At 47.5% G+C, this 23,771-nt stretch overlaps 1 protein-coding gene across 2 annotated transcripts in view; it reads right to left on the bottom strand.

The window, feature by feature from the left end:
• Positions 1–23,771, bottom strand: part of Rasa3 (RAS p21 protein activator 3) — a 106,808-nt gene that overhangs the window by 27,720 nt on the left and 55,317 nt on the right. For both annotated transcript variants that reach the window (XM_027387799.2, XM_035452358.1), the window contains 5 exons: positions 20,616–20,719; positions 12,201–12,295; positions 5,168–5,244; positions 1,007–1,087; positions 580–652 (listed from right to left, as the gene is read on the bottom strand). In XM_027387799.2, the coding sequence (XP_027243600.1) occupies positions 580–652; positions 1,007–1,087; positions 5,168–5,244; positions 12,201–12,295; positions 20,616–20,719 (430 nt within the window). The remainder of the gene's footprint in view (positions 1–579; positions 653–1,006; positions 1,088–5,167; positions 5,245–12,200; positions 12,296–20,615; positions 20,720–23,771) is intronic.

The following is a 23,771-nucleotide window of genomic DNA, read 5'->3' as shown; positions in this document are numbered from 1 at the left end:
ATTATTGCCTTTGCCTCCTGCTATGTGGCAAGCTCTGAAGATGGGAACTAAGGCCTTGCCTGTCCCCCTCACCTCCAGAACCTGGTTCTAAAGAATAAACAGGAGACACCGTGACTGAGAGGGAACCTGCTACCCTGAGCAGGCTTCAGCCTCACCCTTCATGACTAGCCTGCTCTAGTTCTAAGAGGCCCCAGGGCGCTCTGGGCTGAATCATTTCCCCTTTTTGCCCAAACCCTCACATTTCCGGAGAAATGAACCTCACCCTGCTTGGGGAAACTGTGGTGAACAGCCAGGAAAACAAAAGCCCCAAGGCCAAACAAACAACCCAAACCCAAGTCCTGGTGACAGTGACAGTATCAATCTGCTCCTTCCAACTTGAGCCAGCTGGTTCAGCAAGAGACACATGGCTCTTCTCCCCTGAGAGGGAGGAAAGCTCCCAGGGAATCAAATACCATCCCATCTGGGGATCCCTGGGCTGGGCCTGGACAGCTCCAGAGACACAGTCAGGTGGCTCAGATTGAGACTCAAGCTCCCAGTCTCAGGGCCAAGGCTCAAAGTTCTTCCCGCTGGAGCACCGACCTCGAAATAAAACACCTCATCAAAGTGGGGATTGTTCGTTTTCTTTTTCACCTTCGTCTTCTTTGCTTCAGACCTGTAGTGAAGAAAGGAAGAGTTAGGCTGTTGGTTCCAGATGGGCCTGAAACCGAGCTGTCAAATGCACAGTTGTTTACTACCTTTATTTATCTTACAAGTATTGTCTGTCTCCACCTCCAGATGGTATGTAAAACAGGGACCTTTTCTGAGCCCAAAATACCCAGTATGAAGCTCACGAAGGCTTTCTGAGAAACAGATCTCACCACAAAGCACATCCCACTTCAAAGTGCACCATGCCCACCCTGCTGGGAAGGGGAACAACCTACTGTCTCCAGAGCTCAACCTGGCCATTCCTTGTGACCCAATCCGTAACTGAAATCCAGGCAGAGTAGATGTCAGAAAGACAACTTGCCTGAAGGGTCCAGCCAACGTCACTGTGGCGTAAGGGTCACACTGCCCATTCACAATGGGGAGGCCTTGGCACTCGAAGATGCTAAGACAAAGAAGACAGTGGTCAGAAAAAGGGTATGGCGGTCACGGTAGACCAAGGCAGTGCTTCCTTGGCCAGGAGTTCTATGGCCTGGAAAGTTCTGGAAAGAATGTGAATTAGCAATGGCAAAGCAGTGTGGAAGGAAAGTAGAGAGCTGGTAGCCTTCACAAGATTACCTCTTCTAGGGTATTGAGCCCTGTGACCACCAGAGTCATACCCCTCCACTGCACCTCAGGTGACAGCTGAGTACTGTGGTGTCACCCCAGGGCCAGCACTGCCCTCTGCTGCTGAGAGGCCTATGTTTACAACTCCTTTGTGGGGCCGCTATACTGCTCTTGCCTTCCTATAGTGCAAGCTCTCGGCCTGGGATCCCACTGCGTCCTGATCCCTGTCTACAGCCAGGAGATTTAGGTAATGGCCCATGGTTGTCCATATATTCTGACCCAGCACCACTACTTTCTATACTGGCCTGGGAGCACCACATCTCCACCACTCTCTCTGCTGACTGTATCTCTAAGTGTTTAGTTCCACTCTTCGTTGACACGAACTCTTTGAGCAGATATTCTGCTCAAATATTCTGCTCTGTGAAGTTTAGGTCAAATGTCCAGAATTTTTGCAGCTGGTTATTAAAGAGCAAAGTTTCTGAACGCAAGCTCTAAACTGTGGTTATCATTTCTGATTTGGTCGACTTTGTTCTATGCCTTTTGAGGGAGGTTATACTTTCCTCTAGATGGTTCATAATTTACAAAGCTGTAGCCCTCTTTCTGCACTATGTGTTCTGGGCAATTACAAGGCTCTTCCCTGTGCTAGAGGGATGCAAGTGGTTCTTAGACACATGTAGCCCAGGAGACTTTCAATGGCCTTCTACACGTGACTGAGATTCCTTCCGGTATCTATTACCCCATGCCACAGCTCCCCTCAGCTTGTGCTCTGCCAACAGTTGATTGGAAGCAGAATCAGAGACTCCATGTCTGAAGATGCATCCCTTCTCTGGGGATCAGAGCTGTTATTCCCCAGGAATTGCTTCTGAATCAGTGAATTAACATATTATATATATATATTTATATATTTATATTTGTGTGTATGTATATATATATATATATATATATATGTGTGTGTGTGTGTGTGTGTGTGTGTGTGTGTCTGTGAAATTATATACAGTGCATCCTTTGTATGAGCCGTTTCCGTAACTCAATCAGTCAGTGGTAGAAGTCTCAACCCTAATGATGATTGAGGGCACAGCTGCACAAACCATGAGTCCCCGCACCTCTGCCTGCATCTTGAAAGACTGAAGATACTTCTCTGGGAGGCGCTGCATGAAGCACACTCCAAAGAGCACAGGTCAACTTGGAATGCCTGGGACTGTTTTACCTGAGGGGTGGGTCGGTCTGTCTGTCTGTCTGTCTGTCTGTCTGTCTCTCTCTCTCTCTCTCTCTCTCTCTCTCTCTCTCTCTCTCTCTCTCTCTCTCTCTCTCTGTGTGTGTGTGTGTGTGTGTGTGTGTGTGTGTCTTGTCTCTTCCTCCCCCTTGTCACTCGTGGGTCTGTGAGATTGTTCCACACTGCCAGGCTTTCTTTAACCCACACTCTTGCTTTCCAAGACTCCTGCTAAGAAAAATGTGCTTTGTAACATGGCCTGGCACCTCTACCATTTTGACCCAGTATTCTCCAACCCTGTGTCCTTCTCTGCCTTCTAGGATATGCTCTTCATCCATTCTGATCACTTGGCCTTTGGTTACTTTCTTCCCTTCTTAACTCTTCCATCAACAGGACCACTTCCAGGTTATTCTGAAATAACAGTGAGCATGAAGCAATGAAAGGTGACCCTGCGCAGTTCTGTTCTGCTTGTCTGGCACAGCAGGAAGACACAAGGTGACAGTCAGAACTGTAGTGTTGACTGTCTGGCTGCTTCTCCACACAGAGTAGGGGGTACACACAGGGAAGAGAACCAGGTAAAACAGACATGTAGGTAGCAGCTGACCCTTCAGTGTGGTCAGGGTCTCTAGAGGAGTGAGACAGATGCCATAGAAGACACAGGACAGCTGCTGGCCCAGGAAGGCTACAGAGACCCACCTGAGTGGACAGTCTCCATCTAATGCAAACATGTTTTATGAGATTAGGTTCCGCAGACACAACCACATTTTGGACAGACTGGGACGCAGTGACTTTCACAGCCTGTGGCATAGACGGAACATGTAAGTTTGCCCTGCTGCAGCGTCCATGTGTGTCTGCAGAGCACTGCTCTATCCTCTGTCCAGTTCATGCAGAGATCAGTGGAAAAGCCTACGCTTTCCAGTCTGACATGAGACTGGCCCTGCAATGGCCAGAGTAGCCTCAGACCAGAAAGAGACCATCGACATTCAGGGTGTATCACTCAGAATAAAAGCCGGCTGTCTGCCTTTGCCCCTCATAGTGCAGGGGAAACAGTGCCTCAACTGTTTCAGTTGTATCATCACTAGGGTCTAACTTTTAAAGGCTTATTTTATTTTTATGTGTGCATGTGTGTCCATGTGTGTGTGCATGCACTTGTGTGCGGGCACCTGTGGAGGCTGGAGGAAGGTATTGATTCCATAGGTCTGGAGTTTGTGAGCTACCCAAGGGTGCTAGGAACCAAATGCTGGTCTTCTGCAAGAGCAGCAAATGCTCTTAATCACCTTTCCAGCCCTAACACTGGGACCCTTGAGATTCAGAGGCCAGGTTTATTTGACTTAAAATCAGGGATCATCCCACAGTGGGCACTGCACTTGTCTAAATCTGACTTTACATGAATCAAGATTCACAAACACAGTGCATGATCTGTGTGAAAGAGAAAGATAATAAAATGTTCACCACGTTCCCCACCACGTTCACTCACGTTACAAACCATTCCTAAAGTTTGTAAAGGGGAAATTTAAAACAGAGTAAGTTGTCAAATCTAGAGTTTAAAGTACAAGAACTACAGCATTCCATGTTTAGTTTTTACAGGCTTTGCTCTTCAACCAGACCCTAAAAATGGGCCTGTGCTGCACTGGCGTGGAGATGCTGAGGTATTAAAGCACCACATACCAGTGAGCTCACCAGGGATGTGTACTGTATGGAGATGTCTCAGGAGGTGCTATCTCCACTAATTCCTGACCAAGGCCAACACTGAAAGCTTGGCATTGGGTTGCACTGCTGCACTGAGAGCTAGAGCAGACAACATAGGGTGCTAACCCCCATCCCTTCCCATCTTGACTGGGCAGCTGAAGGTGTGTCCAGGGTCCACTACAGGACTAGTTCCTGTTCCTCAGATTCTCTTCTCAGGGTCACAAACAGACCTTTTCTCTTATCTGAAGCCTCCTCACAGCTTCTGGAACAGAGCAACTACACACGGGGTGATGAGATGAAGGCTCAGCCTATAGCCAATTGTCACCGTTTCACTGTGGTGTGTTCTGTCCCATTAGGATACAGCACAAGGCCTCAACAGAACTATGGCCAGACATATCTCCATTCTTTGTCAGTCACCTGGCCTCAAGTATTTTGTTACAGTAACAGAAAACAGATGGCAACATTCCTAATTATCAGAGCTCTCTTTTACTTGGCCCACTGCATGGAAGACTCTCCAAGACACAGCTTGGGTCCCTTGCAGAGGGAGAGAGAGTCATGGAGACCTGAAAGCCAGCAGGACAGGAGTGATGGGTGGGGTTACTCTGTACATGATATAAGGAGAGGAGGCGAAGAATCTGTCTAGTACACTTAGGGGCATGGTCTGAAGGGCAGGTCTCAACTGGTATGCATTCCCAGGGCCAGGGTGGGGCCAACCTGAAACATGAATGCAAAATGGAAAGTGTATAACTACACTGTTATACACTGGGAACTAACTTTAGCCATGTGCCCATGTGACCTCACTGTTGTTGCGCTACCCCCTGAATGTCAGCTTGCTTCCATTTCTAGCTCTAGAAGGTAGTGCCCAAACTCTTAGCTGAAGGATGGAACTGAATTTGTTGGGTTATCTTCAAGAGCTGAAGATCACACTGGGGTGGGCATCAGCTCCATCATGCACAGGAGGGGTGAAAAAGACAACCTCTGGGGAAACAAAGTATGCACTTATCTTCTTGGGTGACTTACCGTGCAGCAAGCTTGTGGCAGACAACACCAGTGTCTGTAATGACCTCGCTCAGCCTCAGCTCCAGGTGGACCTTGCCCTGCAAGGCACAGGGACAGTGTCATAAGTAGGCAAGGCTTATAGAAAATCTGTGGCCCTTCAAGTGGCTGGCACTAGACACTGAGCCTAACCTAGGCTCAGACACTAAGAGAACAGGTGCGGCCCACTGGTCTTACACTGGCTGCAAGTTAATGGGTTCAAGAGTGTTAAAAAATAAAAGGGCATTTGGGGACATGGCCCTAGAAGTGCTGTGAGTGCAGGACATGTAGAAAGGCACAGGAAGTAAAGCCCTCCCAAGAGGGTCACAGTCTCCACGGGGAGGCCAGAGCATCCAAATCTTGCTCTTCATGAAGAATGTTAATATTCATGGATGCTTCTAGAAGGGCAACAGGTAGCTGTCAATACAAATGTCCTGTTGTTTATCTATACACAGTCACACTATGAGAATGTGGAGGGAATGGCATCAGGAGAAAAAGACCTGTTCTCCAGCAGGCTCCCCATGGGACTCGGGACTTCCCATAGGCTGGGCGCACATAGATGTTAAGCCAAGATATCTGTAATTGGAGGTGGAGAGGCTAAATCAGGCCGTCTCTGAGGTGTCTTAATGATGGAAACCTTTGGGCTATAGAGTCATCAAACATTACCTTGCCTAGGAGAGTCCAAAATTGTTAACTTTGTTTACAACAAAGATATCCTCCCTTCCCATATCACTGTAAGCTAGACTCTTACCTTATCAAGTGTAATTCTTTTACCTTATCAAGTGTAAAAGAGCCCCCCAAGGAACTACTCAGTGACCTCATTTAAATTTAACATCCCTTCAAAGACAGTCCCTTCAAAACTCACCCAAACCCTACATCCTATTGTAAAAACAATGAGCTGTGACTCTCCTTGAGGAACCTGTACCTACACTTGGGCGTTTCACTTTCTGTAACTCTTTGTGAAGGTCACACCCATGCTTTCAAGTGTGTCAAGATCACACCCATGCTCTCAAGTGTGTCTTTCTCTTGAGCACCTTTCTCCTAACCTTCATGCTTAAGCCTATATTCAAACATCATCATTAAATCCCAGCTCTGCCTCATACTAGCAAGTTCTGAAATTCTCTTTTATGTTGAAGCCACAAATCCTGATTTGACTTGAACTGAGGTCTCTATAAGTCTAGGGAAACTTTTTCCACCCCCAAGATGCTGACATAAGGTGTTCTGGTTGGTTTGTTTTGTTTTATTTTGTTTTACCATGATACAAGGATACCAAATCTTAGAAGAGAGAACCACAGTTGAGAAGAGGTTTTCATAAGATTGGCCTGTAGGTAAGCTTATGGCACATTTTCTTAATCAGTGATTGATGTAGGAGAGCCCAAGCCATTGCAGGTCATGCCACCCCTGGGCAAGTGGTCCTTGGCTGTATAAGAAAACAGGCTGAGCAACCCATGAAGAGCAAGGCAGCACTCCTCCATGGCCTCTACTTCAGCTCCTGCCTCCAGGTTCCTGCCCTGGGTGATGGACTGAAAGCTGGGAGGTAGAATAAACCTGTTCCTCCCCAAGCTGCTTTTGGCCACGGTGTTTTGTCACAATTACGGGACCCTAACTAAGACAGAAGGCCCAGGAAGGAGGGCACCTGGTTGGGAGGAAAATACCCAAACGGTAAGAACCACAATATCAAAGGCTTTTTTGTGGATTCCTTTTCCATGACTGGTGGAGCTTGCCTGAAGCTACCACTATCCGAAGCCTGAGTGGCTGCTGGCTCAGACTGGAACATGGGCCAGAATTTAGAAGGGCACCAGAAGTCAGCCTTACCACTAACGGGCCATTTTCAGGACCCAGCTGTGAGCTGTTCCAATGGATGGAACTCGGCTTGTCTTTGGCCTCTGAAAGACAGAAGCACTGGGGTGAGGTAGATGACCCCACCACCCACAGCTGATGGCAGCTGCTTTCCTGTTTCCTGTTTTTCCCACACACCAGCAGTGCCCCGAGACTCAGCACAAACACTCCTCACGAGGGCGGCTCCCACCTCAATAAGCAGTGGCTTCCGTTTCTAGAGGTCTGGGAGAGGCCAGAAGGAGGTGAAACAGCAGACTACACTGTGACCCCTCTGCACCAAGAGGCTGCTCTTGGCAAGCCTGTGGGCTAGAAGTCACTATGGTCCCATCCCTGCACATGATGGGCGTTTCCTAAAGGGCGAGGTGTTAGGGTGGAGGCTGGGAGGTGCCTCTTGCACTGTGGGCAGGTGGTGCATAACTTTACCTATCGGGTTTACACCCACGCTTCAGTCCCTCAGAGCCACACCCTCTGCTCCCAGGTCCCACATCAGGGTCCAGTTAACTTCTACACCACAGGCACAGGTGCCCTCCTTCTCTTTCAGAGATACTGAATTCACTCTGCTCTGTGAGAGACACCCTTTTGTGGGGCAGAAGGAAATGCTGAAAGTTGCCCCTCAGTCGTACTTAACATGAATTATCAAGAATGCCCATGAAAGAAAGCAGTGACAGAAAGTGACAGCCTGCAGGGTTCCACTGTGTGAGGTCCGGAAAGGAGCCAATCAGAGTTCCTAGACCTTGTCATACAGCAGGGAACACCCTATTGAGCTCACTGGGGACAAGGGAAGTACCTTTCGTGCCATTCATCAGATACGTGGTGTGGAAACCACAGAGTTCACTCTCAGGGCTCATGGGAACAAACTGAAAACTAGTAAGGAAAAGGATGCAGAGATGACAATGACTTCTAAATACCATACTGGTAAAAAGAGGCCTCCGGAGGAATCTAAAAATATTTTTGAATAAATGAAACGAAAGTATAGCTTATGAGAATTTGTGGGAGCCACAGAAGCACTCCATAAGAGGGAAATTCTGAGTGCTAGCTTCAAGCTCCGGAAAGGAGAAAGACCCAGAGCCAGCAAACTTAGAAGAACAGAATTAATCCCCCGAAAGCAGAAATAACCAAACACCTGATTAGAGTAAAAACACACAAAAAAACAGAAACAAAATCTGAAAGCAGGATGTCAGAGGAAGTCAAAACCCCAATCAGATTCTCTGAAGAGATGGTCGAGTAATAGACCTGTAGTCAGGCTACCAAAACCAAAAGGGAAAGACTCAGATTCCCAAGACCACAGTGAGGGTGTGCCCAACCTGAGGGTACAACATAAGTAAGGCTGCCTGTGCAGCAAGCTGGTTGTGGCATACCTACCACTAAGGGTATGATCTGTGTCCACTGGGAAACAGTGACTACCAACACTGGTCACCAGGGGAACTGTCAAGGCTCCAGGAAGATGTGTACGACCAGATCTCTGCTGAGTTTCCCTCTACACTTAAAAACTCTAAATTTCAAGTTTATTAATTAAAACAATAAAATGCTGGTGGTCTATTGATTTCTTCTTGGGTGATACCCCAACTATTAGCAGCCTCAGGGAATGGAGAACATTCATGGCCAGTGCCTCATGAGAAGGTGGCTCATGGTAGCAGATACTGCTCTGAACTGTCCCTAGTGGCCTGATAAGCCACTAGGCCAAGGCAGGGAGAAATTCGGAGTTGCTGTAGGTGAGATTTGTATAGCAAAGATAGAACCAGGCAAGTGAAAAGAAAGGCAGGGCTGGCCCAGGGGAGGAAAGAAGTCAATACTTCTCCTAGCCTCCAGGCTCTCAAACCCTTGGAGACCAAAATGGCCCTTGACCATGGACAACCACAGGCAACCTTTTGGATTATCTGACAAATCAGAGACAAATCCCCAAACACGTGGAATGTCCACCCCTTCTCTGGTCTTCAGAGTCAACCCCTATCCTCAAGGTGGTATTGGCCTTGGGCCTGTAATGAGTCACAGATATATGGTGAACATAACATGTGTCCTGACTGCCTCATAAGCAGTTCTGGGGGTGGGGGCATAGTAGGGGAGGAGCCAGGGGAGAAAAACCAGGGCCATCTCTGCAAGGTGCCCCTCTAGCTGGAGCCCAGTCCTCTTGACAGGGCCACCCCTGAGTCTGACGTGTCCCTGTGAAGGGAGCAGCAGAAGTGACTGATCCTATATAACAAAGTGGCTAATCAAAGGTTTTTGAAAACCGTCAGTTCAGGAAGGAAGCAAGACATTTAGCCTTCTTTTTCTCCATTTTTGTGACACATGGTCTCTCATGTGGGCCCAGTTCCCTCTGTCATAATGCATGATTCTTCCCTGTGAATTACAAAACAGGTGGATCCAAGAACCCAAATGCCACTTTCTGCCCTTCTAGAGACTATAAATGTGACATTTCAAAACAAGCCACAGCTGTGGCGTAAAGATGACGATTACAACTTAAAGGTCACGCTGAGGGGAGGAGCCATCTCCCTATCTCAGGCTCTCTGAGAATGAGATTCTAGCATTTCACACACTGGAGAGGTCCCAAGTCCTCCAGAGATCTGCTTATTCCTCAGTTATAGCTGCTTAGTCTTAATCTTTTTTTCTTTGAGATTACTTATTTGTATTTTATGTGCGTAGTTATTTTTGCCTGCATGTATGTTTGTGCAACCATGTGCATGCAGTGCTGGCAAAAGCCAGGAGAGGGTGTTGGTTCCCTTGGAACTGGAGTTACAGATAGTCATGGGCCTCCAAGTGAGTGCTGGGTCCTCTGGAAGAACAGCCAACACATTTAATTGCTGATCCATCTTTCTGGCCCTTGTCTTTCACGATCCAAGGTCCCAGGAGATTAGAGGGCTGGAGTCACTGACATAGGAGCCAGGCTTCAGAAGGGAGAAAAACCTGCCCCTGTGGTACTTTAGTCACCTGGCACTGAGTAGGAAATTGCCCTCCAGACATGAGATTGACACATGCATCTATATTTATAGCCTTGTGGTTATGAATCTTGATTATAGTAGCTGTTATACAATTGTGTATACAGGATAAAGCTGCAAAGAAATCCAATAACCAAGTAATAGCATCCCATGCTGTCCCTGGGTTAACAGATATGTAAAATGTGGTCCAGCCATCCAGCCTTAGCAAGGCAGGGAATTCTGAGATACAACACTTATAGATCCAGGACTTAATGCTCAGTGAAATGAGACAGTCTTTAGGGTTTTACTCACCCTAAAGTGAGGTCTAAGCAAACTCTATGCCCCCACCCTCTCCCTACTCCTGGCCCAGCAGAGTAGTGGATTCTGGACCTGGGAACCTGTGTTTAAGGGGCTGAAAAGAGTTCTGGAGACAGATAGTGGCATGGTGTAAATGCAAGCCCACATGATGATACTGAACTGTACTTAGAAATGGTTAAGGTGGCAAGTTTTATAAGACGTGTGATTCACCACACTGAAAAACTGAACAGAGCGTGTGTGTGTGTGTGTGTGTGTGTGTGTGTGTGTGTGTGTGTACAGTAAGATCACACAGGATAAGGGCACAGTCATGTGACCTGTACCAGCCACACCAGGAGGAGCCACAGGGTCCTCACAAATGGTATCCCCTCTTTAGACAGGGAAAAGATAACACAGGAACTTCCTGCCATGTTTCCTGTGGACTCCTGTCTGTAGCTTGCTGTGAATCTACAGTCATTTAAAAATTAAATACCTAATAAAAACAAGAACTAGGAAATGTCACGCTTGTCAGTGAAATCTAACTCAAGAGGAACCATGCCTAGAAAGTATTTATGCAGCTCTATGCAGGTGCTGAGCTGGCCTTGGCCTTTCGGATCTCATGGAAAACAGGCCTGGTGCTCTCAGCAATGCAGTGCCCTTTGCAGAAGCTTTCCAAGCCATGGAAGGAAGGGGCTAATGCTGCTTCAGGAGGGCTCAGCTTTCTTTCCCACTACAGCACCATCATTGCTTCTATCGATGACTATTGCATTATTTAGCTCTCGAGGTACAAGTGGGCTCCTGGGAGGCTGGGTCAATGAGTAGGGAAATAAGATGTATCCCTCCATGGGTAGGACTTCCACAGGCCCATTTGCAGCTTGGCCATGTGATTCTATCCCATGCTTCACTTTCTCTTGTGCTGGTCTCACTGCCAATTGCGTGCTTGACCTATGACCTTGCGAGGAACCCTTGTCCTGTGCATAGGGAAGCCAGGCTGAGGAGGAGAAACATTGAGGATATGGGACACGAAGGCTAGACTGGCCCGTAGTCCTTGGACATAAGGGACACAGATCTTCTCCTGTTAACTGTTAGTAAATTCCTTCTGCTGAATGACAGCACAGGTCTTTACAGTATGTCTGTTTCAGACCCCACCTACTCAATATAAAAACAGCAACTATCGCCATATCCTACAATGCACTCAATAATGCAAGGCTACATGCAAGTCTCGATAGCCTACAAAACCCCACTTTACAGATGAGGAACTGAGGCTTGCAGAGACTGGCCACTTAGTCATGCTACTCCTGAACATGGGAGCTGAGTGCTGACTGAGCTAGGACTGACCCAACTCCCAGTCATGCCATGGCCACAGCAGGGCACCTGCAAAGTGGAAGATCATTGTGGCTGTTCTTTATCTAGGACCAAGGCTTAAGACAGTCCCACAGTCATGTACAGATCTGTACTCTGGGTGAACGACCCTGCTGCTTTCCTCAGACAGGCTGGCCCAAGAAGGGCTACGCTAAGGAGGAAATGGCCAAGCTACCAAGTTTTGTGCTGCTCATCAAGGGTCAGGCATGCTAGGCCTACTTACTAAGCTCCCATGATCTCTCTGTCCCTGGAATCTGGGTGCTCAGTCCCAGGAGGCAAACCATGCAGGGAGGCCATGGGGAAGCTACTGAGGTGGTGGGAACCTGAATGCTAGCTAGTTGCTGTGGCTCTGCTACTCTCACCCAGAATAGCAGCTTGGAGCCGGACCCAAGTTTACTACATGCTCTTTGCCTTCTGTGTGCCACCTCCCTTCCCACCTTGTGTATTTTTAAAGCTGCTTCCATCTGCCTGACAAAGCGTGCCAACAGTCAGAGCAACAAACACAACTCGCAGCTTGATCAGAGGTGAAAACACAGTGTGCAGGCTCGCCTCCCTTCTCAGACCCAAAGCCTACAGAGTGTCTCACCACAAGCCACGTGTGCAAGCCTCACCTGCACCTCTGAGTCAGCATCCACATGCTGTAGCTGGAACCATGTGTCCCTGTTGTGGTAGCTCTGCAAGTCTTCCTTCTGGATGGCCACCTTGCCTGGAACACAAAAAGAGAGAAAGGTCATGGAGGGGAACCCTGGAAACACAGAAGGGGTCAATGTGGCTGGATCCTGATTCCTTAAAAAGGTTAAGACTTGGCTATTCCACATTTTGGAACACGCTTCACACTGGCTTTGGTCAAGGCTGCAGACTTGCCTGTTCATGTAACAGCCCTTCCGGCAAGCTAAATGGCACAAGAGCTAGATTTTACAAATGTGCACTCTCCCACCTTGCCAGTTATCTAAGCCGCTGCAGTGGGCAGCCTATAAGAGAAAGGGGTCAGCCTGTTTTGCGCCACTAATGGCCTGCCAGGTACCCACACTGCAGATCTAGCTGTTCTAGCACCTCCCTGCTACTGTCCTTCCCATAAAATGTAGATGGGAGCAAAACACACTCTATAGGTTCTGTGATAATTTAGCAGGAGTGCATGTCTACTAAGACAAGCTGCAGAATGGGACACAAATGTGCATCTTTGATTTACATATCCTGTGGCATATGTGTATGTGGCATGTGGCCATGCATGTGTGCCCTAAGGACAGTGATTGCCACAAGGGCACAACCTGTCTACAGGTCCTACCTCCCCTCCCACCACCTTGCTAGTTATTTCTTTGATTTTTCCACAATAGGGTCTTGAGACTTCTGACCACTGATGTCAGCTACCCCGTGGCCCTTGCAAAACAGACCTTAGTCCACAGTCAGGGGTGATTTTTTTTCTTTTTTTTCAGTCTCTTGTGAATAAGTCCACATGAGATTGAGCTCATGTCTGTGAAGAGGGATAAAGAACTCCTTGGGCTCTGTGCTCAGCTAGGCTGGACCTCTGACATTTGCGACTCACAGCTGTGTCCTCTCGACTCTGTGCTTTCACAGGCTGACACAGCACAAGGAGCATTGAAACGACATGTGTAACACTTAGATGCCATGACTAGCACTTATTTTTACTTCATCCAACATTTACATATGTGATCCAAGGCACAGAACAAGACTCAAGATATTCAGAAGGATGACACGGTGAAGGCGCATCTCTCCTGGGGTCCCTCTCCCAAATGGGGGTGCCTGTCAACTACTTCCTGTTCTCCTGTGAAAAGAACTAGTTCTCCTCAAAGCAGGCAGTGGTAAGGTGAAGCAGGCCTTGAGCTGGGTCCATCTGCACACCGTCATCTCCTGATCTTCTCTTTGTGTTGTCAGGGACTTGTCAGATAGAAGGATTATGCTCTTGAACTCTCCCAGCCACAGAACCATCATCCCCATAAGCCTCTTTACTCAGAAGTTCTCACTTCAAACATTTTTTTTATAAAATCCCAAATGAACCTAAGACCTGGCACCCACACTGCCGAGCCAGGCTCTGAAGGTAGTGTGGCAATTTAGGGGAAAACACTTAGTTCCGTTCATGATCCACATCTGCTTGTGGCCCAAGCTTTGTAGACAGCAGATCCAACCAAACCCTCTCTTCATCTCCAAAATGAAGCAACTCATGTGTTTTGGTATATTTTCTCTCACTGTGCATTTCTCCAATGAGATATATACTTACATAGTTATATGAGGCAAACATTTATAGAACTAGAATTTTAATTATAATATTTCATATTTTCTGGTATGCCTGGCCTGTGCTTCTGCCAGGCAGTTGGGGATTGTCTCTTCATGATTTGTCTGTTACTCTCTTCCTTAGGAGCATCTACTGAAATCGACCTTACTTTGTACTTCTAGAACACATACAACCAGGCCACTCAGGCCCTTCTTGGTAAGAGAAACCAGTTACCTGGAGGCTGTTCTTCCTCATGATCTGAAACCAAGAGGACATCAGGTCAATTTCTGGGGGTGGTGAGAGCGGACAGAAGTCTCACCTCGTGTCAAGGTCCTGACAACACTTCTAATGCCTCAGAGAGTACCCACGAACCTAAGCCGGCAACACTAGATCCTGAAGAGACAAAACCCACCCCAAGACCTCAGAGAGAAACCAAAACCAAACAAGACAAAAAACTTCAAACACCAAATCCTAAAAGGCCTGCAGTGCCTGAGAAAGCACCCCAAACCTGAGAGTAGTAGCATTACATGCTGGGAAGACCCTCAGCACCTCTGAAAGGTCCCCAAATCTTCAAGATAGCACCCCTCTGGTGAAGGGACTAGAGCCTGGCATGGCCAACCAAGGTCTGTTGGCAAGAACTGACTTCTAGTGTGTTTGCACTCTACACTTAGAAGGGCAAGCTCCCCTTACTGTCTGGACTTGGGGCCCAGAGCCCTGTGCCAAGTGGAAATCACAAGTAAGGAAGGAAGGAATCAGTCTAAATGTGAGGAGGATAGCAGTGGCCACGCAATCAAGGTACATTTTTTCCCAGGAAACAAACATAGATGATACCCGGTCAGCGGAGCTGTAATCCAAAGAAGTGCTTTCAGGGCCAACCTTCCCAAGACCATGAGCAGCATGGTCCAGGTGAACCTGGGGCAGACATAGATCCCAAACTACAAGCAAACTTCAAGCAGAAGAGCCCATGCTCAATATTCTCAGGAGACTACAGCGAAGGACCAGAACCCTGGGAATGGCTAAACTCCGCAGCTAAGTACTTGACATACTTAGACTGGCAGTGAGTTGCCTGACAGAAGTTTTCACACATAATACCAGTCTACCTACAGGAAAACCACCTGCCCTGCTTTCTTCCTTGCAAAACACCTGGATTGACCAATTTCGCTCATTCTTGGAAGTCATTATCCAATTTTTCCTTGGTATTTTTGGGATGCATGTGGCTTGTTGGAACAGAGGAACAGTCATGGTTTTGCCTCTCTCCAGGTGATACTGAAATACTAGGAGGGAGATGGCTGGCTGTGGCAGATTTGTGGTTCGCCTGTCCTTTGCTAATGGAAGCCACAGCTAGTTCCTCATATGGAACAAGCAAAGAAGGGTAGTCCTCCTGCTACCCTACTACAATTTTCTGCCAGCTCCCATTATTCCTATCAAAAAGTATAACAGTTAGGGAGATGGCACAGTTGGTAGGATTGCCTAATAGACATGAGGCCCTAGATTCCATCTCCAGTATTACATAAACCATGCACAGCAATGCACGTTAATCCCAGTGCTTGGGAGGTGGAGGTAGAAGGACCAGAAGGTCAAGCTTATCAGCTGCAGAGTAAGTTTAAGGTTGTGCTAAATGAGACCTTGTTTAGGGAAAAAGTATAAGAAGAGGAAGAAGAAGAAGAGGAGGAGGAAGAAGAGGAGGAGGTGGTGGTGAAGAGGAAGAAGAGGAAGAGGAAGAGGAGGAGGTGGTGGAGGAGGATGAAGAGGAGGGAAATGAAGCACCCATAAAGCCCACCTGCATACACAAATGAGCTACACAGATAGCACTCTGGGAGCTCAAAGCTGGCCTGTGCGGGAGAGGAAAGCACACGGGAAGCCTACTGCAGAGACCAGGAAATACTACATAGACACACACACAGCATGTGTAGGAGGAGAGAGGAGGGATGAATAGTATAGCTTCATGAGGGGTGCCCAGGAAAGGGAGCTGGAGCCTGGCCACCCACAGAGCCTTCAAGAACAAGGCCAAAACAGTCTGAAAACTGGGGCCCTACAATGTGTCCCCAACAGTTCACATATATTTTCTATTTCTAATAAGCCAATGCAATGTTACTGATGAAAAACCAAGATTCTCTGGCTGAGTTTGAAAGCGAAAATTTGGCCCCACGGTCACCTCAGGTCCCCACCCCCACGGCAGCTCAGGCAGTCCTGGGCACTCCTAATAGCAGCCAACTAGTGGCTCAAACCCAGAAGCCATTTATAGTTGCCACCAGGCAAACACACAAAGCTTCAAGAATCACAGCCCCTTTGGGACTCGGGTCTTTTTGTGTCCTGCTCCCTCACATGGACTTCTGTCAAGGCTTGAGACATAAGGTGAGTACAGACATGGGCTATTCCAGGTCCTAGTGCATGCAACCAACTTCACTCATTCTTCACTCCATGTCACTTCCATGAGTATTGTTATTAGGTGGACATAAATTTTTAAAAAATCAGGTGTCTAAACTAGGTCATGCTAACATATACAAGCAACCAGTCACTGACAGGGTCAGGCTGGAATGTAGGGTACTAAGTTCTAGGGTGGTTCTCAAATTGGTGTCATCTAGTAGTTATAGTGACAACCTAATTGTCCCAAGAATTTGCAGATTAACATGGTTCCCTAACCCTGAAGGAAGACAGAGCAGGCCACAAACACCAAGTGGACATTGAGACATTCCAAATTAAGAGAAGCATGATGGGAAATGAAAGGTGTTCACAGGAATTACCACGTCATAAAGTAATCTCCACGGACAAGAAAAAAGATTGGAAGGAAAGAATCCTGGAGGGCTGGTGCCATCTAGGACCCTGAGCTCCAAACTCAGCAACCTGGTTGATAATAAGCACCCAACAAATGTCTGCAAGATGACTAAATAAACTAATGAGCAACACACGTGTACAAGACAACTAAGGTGTGCATCGCTGGGAAAACACTACAGGTGTGACTGACTTCTCGGTTTCCCACTTTCTTTACACGATGAAGTTAAAGCTGCACATGTAAGTGTCTACATCTGGACACATTTATTCATGTTTATGCATCCCTCCAGCACACTGGCCATATGCCAAGCATACACACCTAAGGAACTTAAGGAATGAATACGACAAACACATACCTGTCTACAGACATCTTACAGACAATGGGGTACAGACGAGCACACAGGCAAGAAACCCTGAGAGCAGATGTGGAGGAGCTCTGGGGACAACGGGGGGAGGAGGGGAACTAGAGGTGAGTCACCGGAGCAAGTGAGAGGAGAAAGAGCATATGTGGGTAGGTGTGAGGAATGAGCGAGGCCTCTGTGAGGAGTGAGAGTGAGCTGCCTGTGAGTAGAGTGAGGTTGGGTAGGAGAAGCAAGCCGAGGACTGGTGTGCAGGACAGCATGAGGGAGGTGTAAGAAGTGAGCATTAAGTGGGTGTGAGGGAGTAAGGGGTCAGGTGTGAGGAAAGAGATGAATATAGATGAGAAACACATATGAAGTTAGATGCGAAAGGCAAGATGAGATGTTTATGAGGTGTGAGGTGAGACATGGTGTGGGGTGTGAGGTGAGACATGGTGTGGGGTGTGAGGTGAGACATGGTGTGGGTGTGAAGTGAGACATGGTGTGGGGTGTGAGGTGAGCTGTTGTGTAAGGAGAGTGAGGTGAGCTGTTATGTGAGGTGTGAAGTGAGACATGGTGTGGGGTGTGAGGTGAGACGTGGTGTGGGTGTGAGGTGAGACATGGTGTGGGGTGTGAGGTGAGCTGTTATGTGGGGTGTGAGGTGAGACATGGTGTGGGGTGTGAGGTGAGACATGGTGTGGGGTGTGAGGTGAGACATGGTGTGGGGTGTGAGGTGAGACATGGCGTAGGTGTGAAGTGAGACATGGTGTGGGGTGTGAGGTGAGACATGGTGTGAGATGTGAGGTGAGACATGGTGTGAGGGTGAGGTGAGACATGGCGTAGGTGTGAAGTGAGACATGGTGTGGGGTGTGAGGTGAGACATGGTGTGAGGTGTGAGGTGAGATGTGGTGTGAGGTGTGAGGTGAGACATGGTGTGAGGTGTGAGGTGAGATGTGGTGTGGGGTGTGAGGTGAGACATGGCATAGGTGTGAAGTGAGACATGGTGTGGGGTGTGAGGTGAGACATGGTGTGAGGTGTGAGGTGAGACATGGTGTGAGGTGTGAGGTGAGATGATGTGTGGGGTGTGAGGTGAGACGTGGTGTGGGGTGTGAGGTGAGACGTGGTGTGGGGTGTGAGGTGAGACATGGTGTGAGGTTGAGATGAGACATGGCATAGGTGTGAAGTGAGACATGGTGTGGGGTGTGAGGTGAGACATGGTGTGGATGTGAGGTGAGACATGGTGTGAGGTGTGAGGTGAGATGTGGTGTGGGGTGTGAGGTGAGACGTGGTGTGGGGTGTGAGGTGAGACGTGGTGTGGGGTGTGAGGTGAGACATGGTGTGAGGTTGAGATGAGACATGGCATACGTGTGAAGTGAGACATGGTGTGGGGTGTGAGGTGAGACATGGTGTGGGTGTGAGGTGAGACATGGTGTGAGGTGTGAGGTGAGATGTGGTGTGGGGTGTGAGGTGAGACATGGTGTGGGTGTGAGGTGAGACATGGTGTGGGGTGTGAGGTGAGACATGGTGTGGGTGTGAGGTAAGATGAGTGCAGAGTGAGCCAAGGCAGGGTACAGGGGACAAAGGTAAGGCAAGGTCTGTGTGAGGACTGAATTAATGGGAGGTCTGCTGTGAGGGTTAGGCTGACATAAAGGGTCAGGGCAAAGTGAGATGAGGGGTGAAGGAAAGTGAGAGATGAAGTGAGGTGTAGGAGGTGACATGGTAGATGTGAAAAACAAGTGAGGGGGTTTGAGGACACAAAATAAGTTGAATGTGTGTGTAGGTTGAATGCGAGGCATGTATTAGGTTAGATTCAAGTAGCAGGGTGAGGTGGGTGTGAAAGACGGGGAACTACACGGGGTATAGAATACACACATGAAGAGTGAAGTAAGGTGAGGTCACTGAGATGGGTGATGTCTGGTGTGAAGAGAAAGCAATGAGGACCAAGTGAAGTGCGAGGGTCAAGGTGAGGTCGGTGTGATGGTCATGTGAGGGGCAAGGTTAAGAGGATGAGAGAAACGAGTAAGAAGGTGTGTGGTAGTTTGAATGAGAATAGCCCCAATAGGTGCATATGTTTGAATGGTTGGCCCCAGTTAGTAGAACCGTTTGGGAAGGATTAAGAGGTGTGGCCTTGTTGGAGGAGGTGTGTCACTGAGAGGAGGGCTTTGAGATTCCAGGAGCTCAAGCCAGGCCCAGTCTCAGTCGTCACCCCACCCCAACACCACCACACCTGCAACTTTTGGGTCTGATGTAAGCTTCCAGTTATACTGCTCCAGTGCCATACCCGCCTGCCTGCCTGCCACCATTCTCCCTACCATGATGATAATGGACTAGCCCTCTGGAACTCTGCAGCAAGTTCCCAATTAAATGCTTTCTTTTATAAAAAGAGTTGTCTTGGTCATGGTGTTTCCTCAGAGCAATAGAACAATAGCTAAGGCAGGGTACAAAGAATAGAGAGTGTGAGGTTGAGTGTGGGAAGTGCGTGAGGTCAGATGTGAGGCCTGAGGTAAGATGGGCTGAAGGATCAGGTAAAATGGGGTGGGGTGAAAAGCAAGATAGGGCAGGCATGCAGAGAGAGGTCAGGTGCAGCATGAGGGGTGAGAACAGGTGGGATGGAAAGGCTACGTATGGTGGGGCTGTGGGGTGAGGTGGGTCTAGTGGGAAAGCTTAGGTGAAATGGTTGGGACAGCTGAAGAGAGATGGTTGAAGAGGTGAAGTCTGAGGAGTGAGTGTGAACTTGGAAGTGAATTATTAAGTGTGAGCTCAGATGTGGGGAATGAAGTAAGGTTGTGTTCCTCGTCCAAGCCATGTCCCAGTTTTGTTGACATGAACCCATAGAGTCTCTGGCCTAGAAGCTCAGGGCTTCCCTCAGGCCAGTCTTCGATCAGTTCAGTGGTATTCTCTCCTGCATTCCTGTGACTTGTCATTTCAACTAATATGGGACCTCAGACAAAATAGAAGGAGTCACTTCCTACCTTGAACAATGAATTAGAGTAGGCGTGGCATCGTCTGCCCACTTGTAGTGGGTGAACTCTAACACTACCCTATCACTGTTCTATTTTGGATAATCTTGGATTCAGGGGATTACCAAAACAGCAACATCCTTTGGCCTGCCTTACCACCTAGACTCCTCACATGACCACTGTCTGGGAGAGAATCAGGACTGCTGCCTTCTTGAAACCACAGGGAAACTGAGGCTCGGAAACATAAGGGTTAAGGTGGACTTCCTATGTGTCTGACTGGCCTCAAACCCTCATATCCCTACCACTACGCTGAAGGTAAGGATGAGAGAAGCCTAGAGACAGTGAAGAAGAAAGGTTCACAGCCACACTTCTCTACCTAGGTAGGAGCTCTTAAATCTGTTTAGGGACATTTTGGGATGTGCTACATGCTAGCCTTAAGAAGGTCCTGATCAGTGTGTCCCAGACATGAGGTTCCAGTGGCAAGCTCTTCTGCACAGTCAGGTCAAAAGACAGGACGATGCAAGGGGCCAGGTCACATGGGCAAGCCTCCAAGCTACTCCCACGAATGACTCAGGGCCACAAGGTCCTATTCAGGAAGGCCTCAGATTAAATGCTAATCCCCTCCCAGTCAGGAGGTCAGCAGGTGCTGCCATTTCTACCAGGATGAGATACTGTTTGTAAAAGGAAGAAAACACCCATTTAAGTACCTACCATGTGAGTACCTACCTATGATGGAATCCCTTCGGAAAACATCTCTATCAAAAATGTAAAAGGACAGGTGACGGAAACTCCGAGGGATTTCACAGTAAAAGTCTTCTCCATAAAAGGGGCTAGACAAACAAACAAAATGCACGTGGTTAGAATATATGTGGATAAGTCCTCAAAAAGGGCTAACATGTCCAGGGTTGAAAAATCAGAAAGCTCAGTGGGGTCCCTTGTCATTAATAAAGCAATCTCTAGTACATTTATTTACATGTAACAGCAACCTCAAGACTGTTACAGTGATCTGACAATAGCTGAGAAGAGGGCGGCAGTGTTCATGGATGCATCAAAAGGAAAACACACACAGAAGTTTCATACCGCACAGACCTATCTGCCCTTGCTTCTTGTAAGGACAGGACCCAGCCCCATAGCCGACTCCCACTGTTCTCATGGCTCATCAGCCACCTTGTGAGTCACCCCACAGCTGCAGCAGCCCTACAAATGGAAAGTTAAAATAAACCGAAGTTCTAATTAAAGGGGCAGAAAGCCAGAGGGCTTTGTCACTAAACAAACTTCCCATTGTTCTAGGCTAGGAAAAACTGGCTCATGACACTCTGAAGACACCACCGGACCTGGCGAACTGTGAAGGAAACCCGATGACTTCAGTGCAGACATGGGGGCCTAACTTGAAATTAGATGTGATTCCAATTCCATGCATGGTCATGGCTGAGGTCCAAAACAGGAAGGTTGAGTATTCAAGGAGGAGCCCAGGCAGTGTGTCACAACTGGGGGAGGTGGGGGGAGCAGCACACGAGGGAAGGGCCATTGGCATCCATGTGCAAAGGCCTGCTTACCACCACATACTAAATGAACTCAGAACAGATCACACACAAACCTAACGGCTAAACCTACAAACTTCTCAGGAGTACATGGGACATGGAGTTAGGTAAAGATTTCTTAGATGTGGCATCACAAGTAAGATTGCTTTAAGAATTAGTTATGTTAGACTAATAGAACCTTAATTAACAGATTAATTTAAGATGTTTATGCTGGGGACTAGACAGATGACTCAGTGTTTAAAAGCATTTGCTGTTCTTTCAGAGGATCTGAGTTCAGTTCTCAGTATCCACACTGGGCAGCTCACAACTGCACACATGTGTTGTACATACACAGACACACACACACACACACACACACACACACACACACACACACACACACACACTTAAATGAAAACTAAAAATAAGCCTTAATGCTTCATGCTTTAAAATAATATATAAAGCATAAAAATTTATGCTTCTAAATATATAATTAAGAACACAGAGGTGAGAGACTAGGGAAGAAAATATCTATAACTTAGTTCTCTGACAAAAAGTTTGTAGCGACAATAAGTACACTTACATCACAAATGGCCAAGAAGCATATGAAAAACACCAAATATCATTAGCTGTTATGATTTGAATGTGCAATGTCTCCCCCAAGGGTCCTATGTTTGAACACTTGATTTCCAGTTGGCAGAGCCATCATAGGAGGTTGTTGAACCCTTTGGGGATATTGCCTAGCTAGCAAAAGTGGGGTACTGAAGGCAGGCCTCTATTTCTAGTTGCCATCTGAGCTCTCTGCTTCTTGATCTGCCAGATGCCAAATGACAGCTGCTTTTATCAGGTATACCATCATAGCAATGAAAAAAGTAACTATCCACTGACCATTGGGAAATACAAATTAAAGCAGGAGATACAGATGAGCCTTCCACCCTGGCCTCTGGGTGGGAGAGCAATATGTAATGTTCCATCCTGGGGTCAGAGAAGGAACTCGGACACCTTCCTTCTCAGGCCAGGACTGTAGCCTGGCAACTCCACCCATATGGAGCATCATTTAGTATAATTTGCCAGAAATGGGGTGAAGCTTAGTTAGGAAACTACCTCTTTGCAATGAAAACAAAATCCTCAAAGGGAAATCTATGATGCTGAAGTTGTCTTGAGCATTTTGGGTACAGAGAAGCATTAACTTAAAAGACAATAAGAAATATCATTTTATCTCTCACAGAAGCAGGATGCCCAAGGACTTCCATCCAGAGTTCCTTAGGTTAACTATGTTCAAGGAAATCGAACTTGGCCTCTGTATTCATGTGAGCCTTTGTTTCTCCTGTATGTGCACCAGACACAGATCCAACAAGAGGGCAAGGCCCTATGTAAATCTCCATTCCTCAGCCTCCCTGCATTGAGCACTGATCTCTCAGGTCTACTATTCTCTCTGTAACCAAGAACCTTAAAAACAGTACGTTTTCTATGTGAGAATTCTTGAAACCCTGGGAGACAGAACCTCAAGGTCAGACACTCAAATGTGTGTGGTGGTGTCTAAGTGTAAATACTCCTTGTGTACCTTTGGGTGTGGTATATGTACAGGTCTGACTGTGTGGTACACAGGGCACTTGTGTTTGTGGACACAGATGTGTGCAGATGTCTACGGGCACCAGTGAACATGTATACATGTGTACCTTCAAGTATATGTCTATGTCCTTGTCCTCTGGATGCAGCTGTGCCATATGCATATGCCAGCCCATAAAGAGTCAGGTGTAAGCCACAGGCATGTGTAAGGCACAACCAATGCTTGTCTCCCCACCACGCACTACATGCCTTTGTAGTGTGGAGCGAAACCTGTCCACCTCCACATGAAGCCACAGACTCTGGAAAATGATTTTACAAACAAGACACCTCTTTATTCCTATCTATGCACATTCCAAGAAGATGCGTCATGGTGGAAACAGCCCATGGTCCACAGGCTTTGGCCCAATAATAAGAAAAATGATCATCAATCTTAAAACTCAAAGAAGGGAGCACAGAACAAGCCCAGACAGGCACCTTGTCATCCACTGTAAAACCTCAACAGCCACAAGAATACTAAATGGCTCCATTGAATAGTCAGTTATAAAACACTTAGGTTTTGTTTTGTTTTGTTTTTTTAAGTATGAAATAGTTCCTCAGCATATACCTGTGTCAACACTCAGAGGGGTTGATGATTGGATGGACTATTTGGGTTAAGACATTTGGATATCTAACCCCAAAGTCATCTGGCATTTCTGTCCCTCCTGGGTAGCCTCTAGGGAGGATCTTTGAGAACCAGGCTCCAGTGACTAATCTTTGGGGCAATCCTTGGTCACAGCAAATCTTGCCACATCTA

This window comes from Cricetulus griseus, assembly GCF_003668045.3.
Source record: "Cricetulus griseus strain 17A/GY chromosome 1 unlocalized genomic scaffold, alternate assembly CriGri-PICRH-1.0 chr1_1, whole genome shotgun sequence".
In the NCBI taxonomy this organism is placed as follows: Eukaryota; Metazoa; Chordata; class Mammalia; order Rodentia; family Cricetidae; genus Cricetulus; species Cricetulus griseus.
Note: the sequence above shows the minus strand (reverse complement) of the source record. Positions and strands in the feature narration are given on the sequence as shown.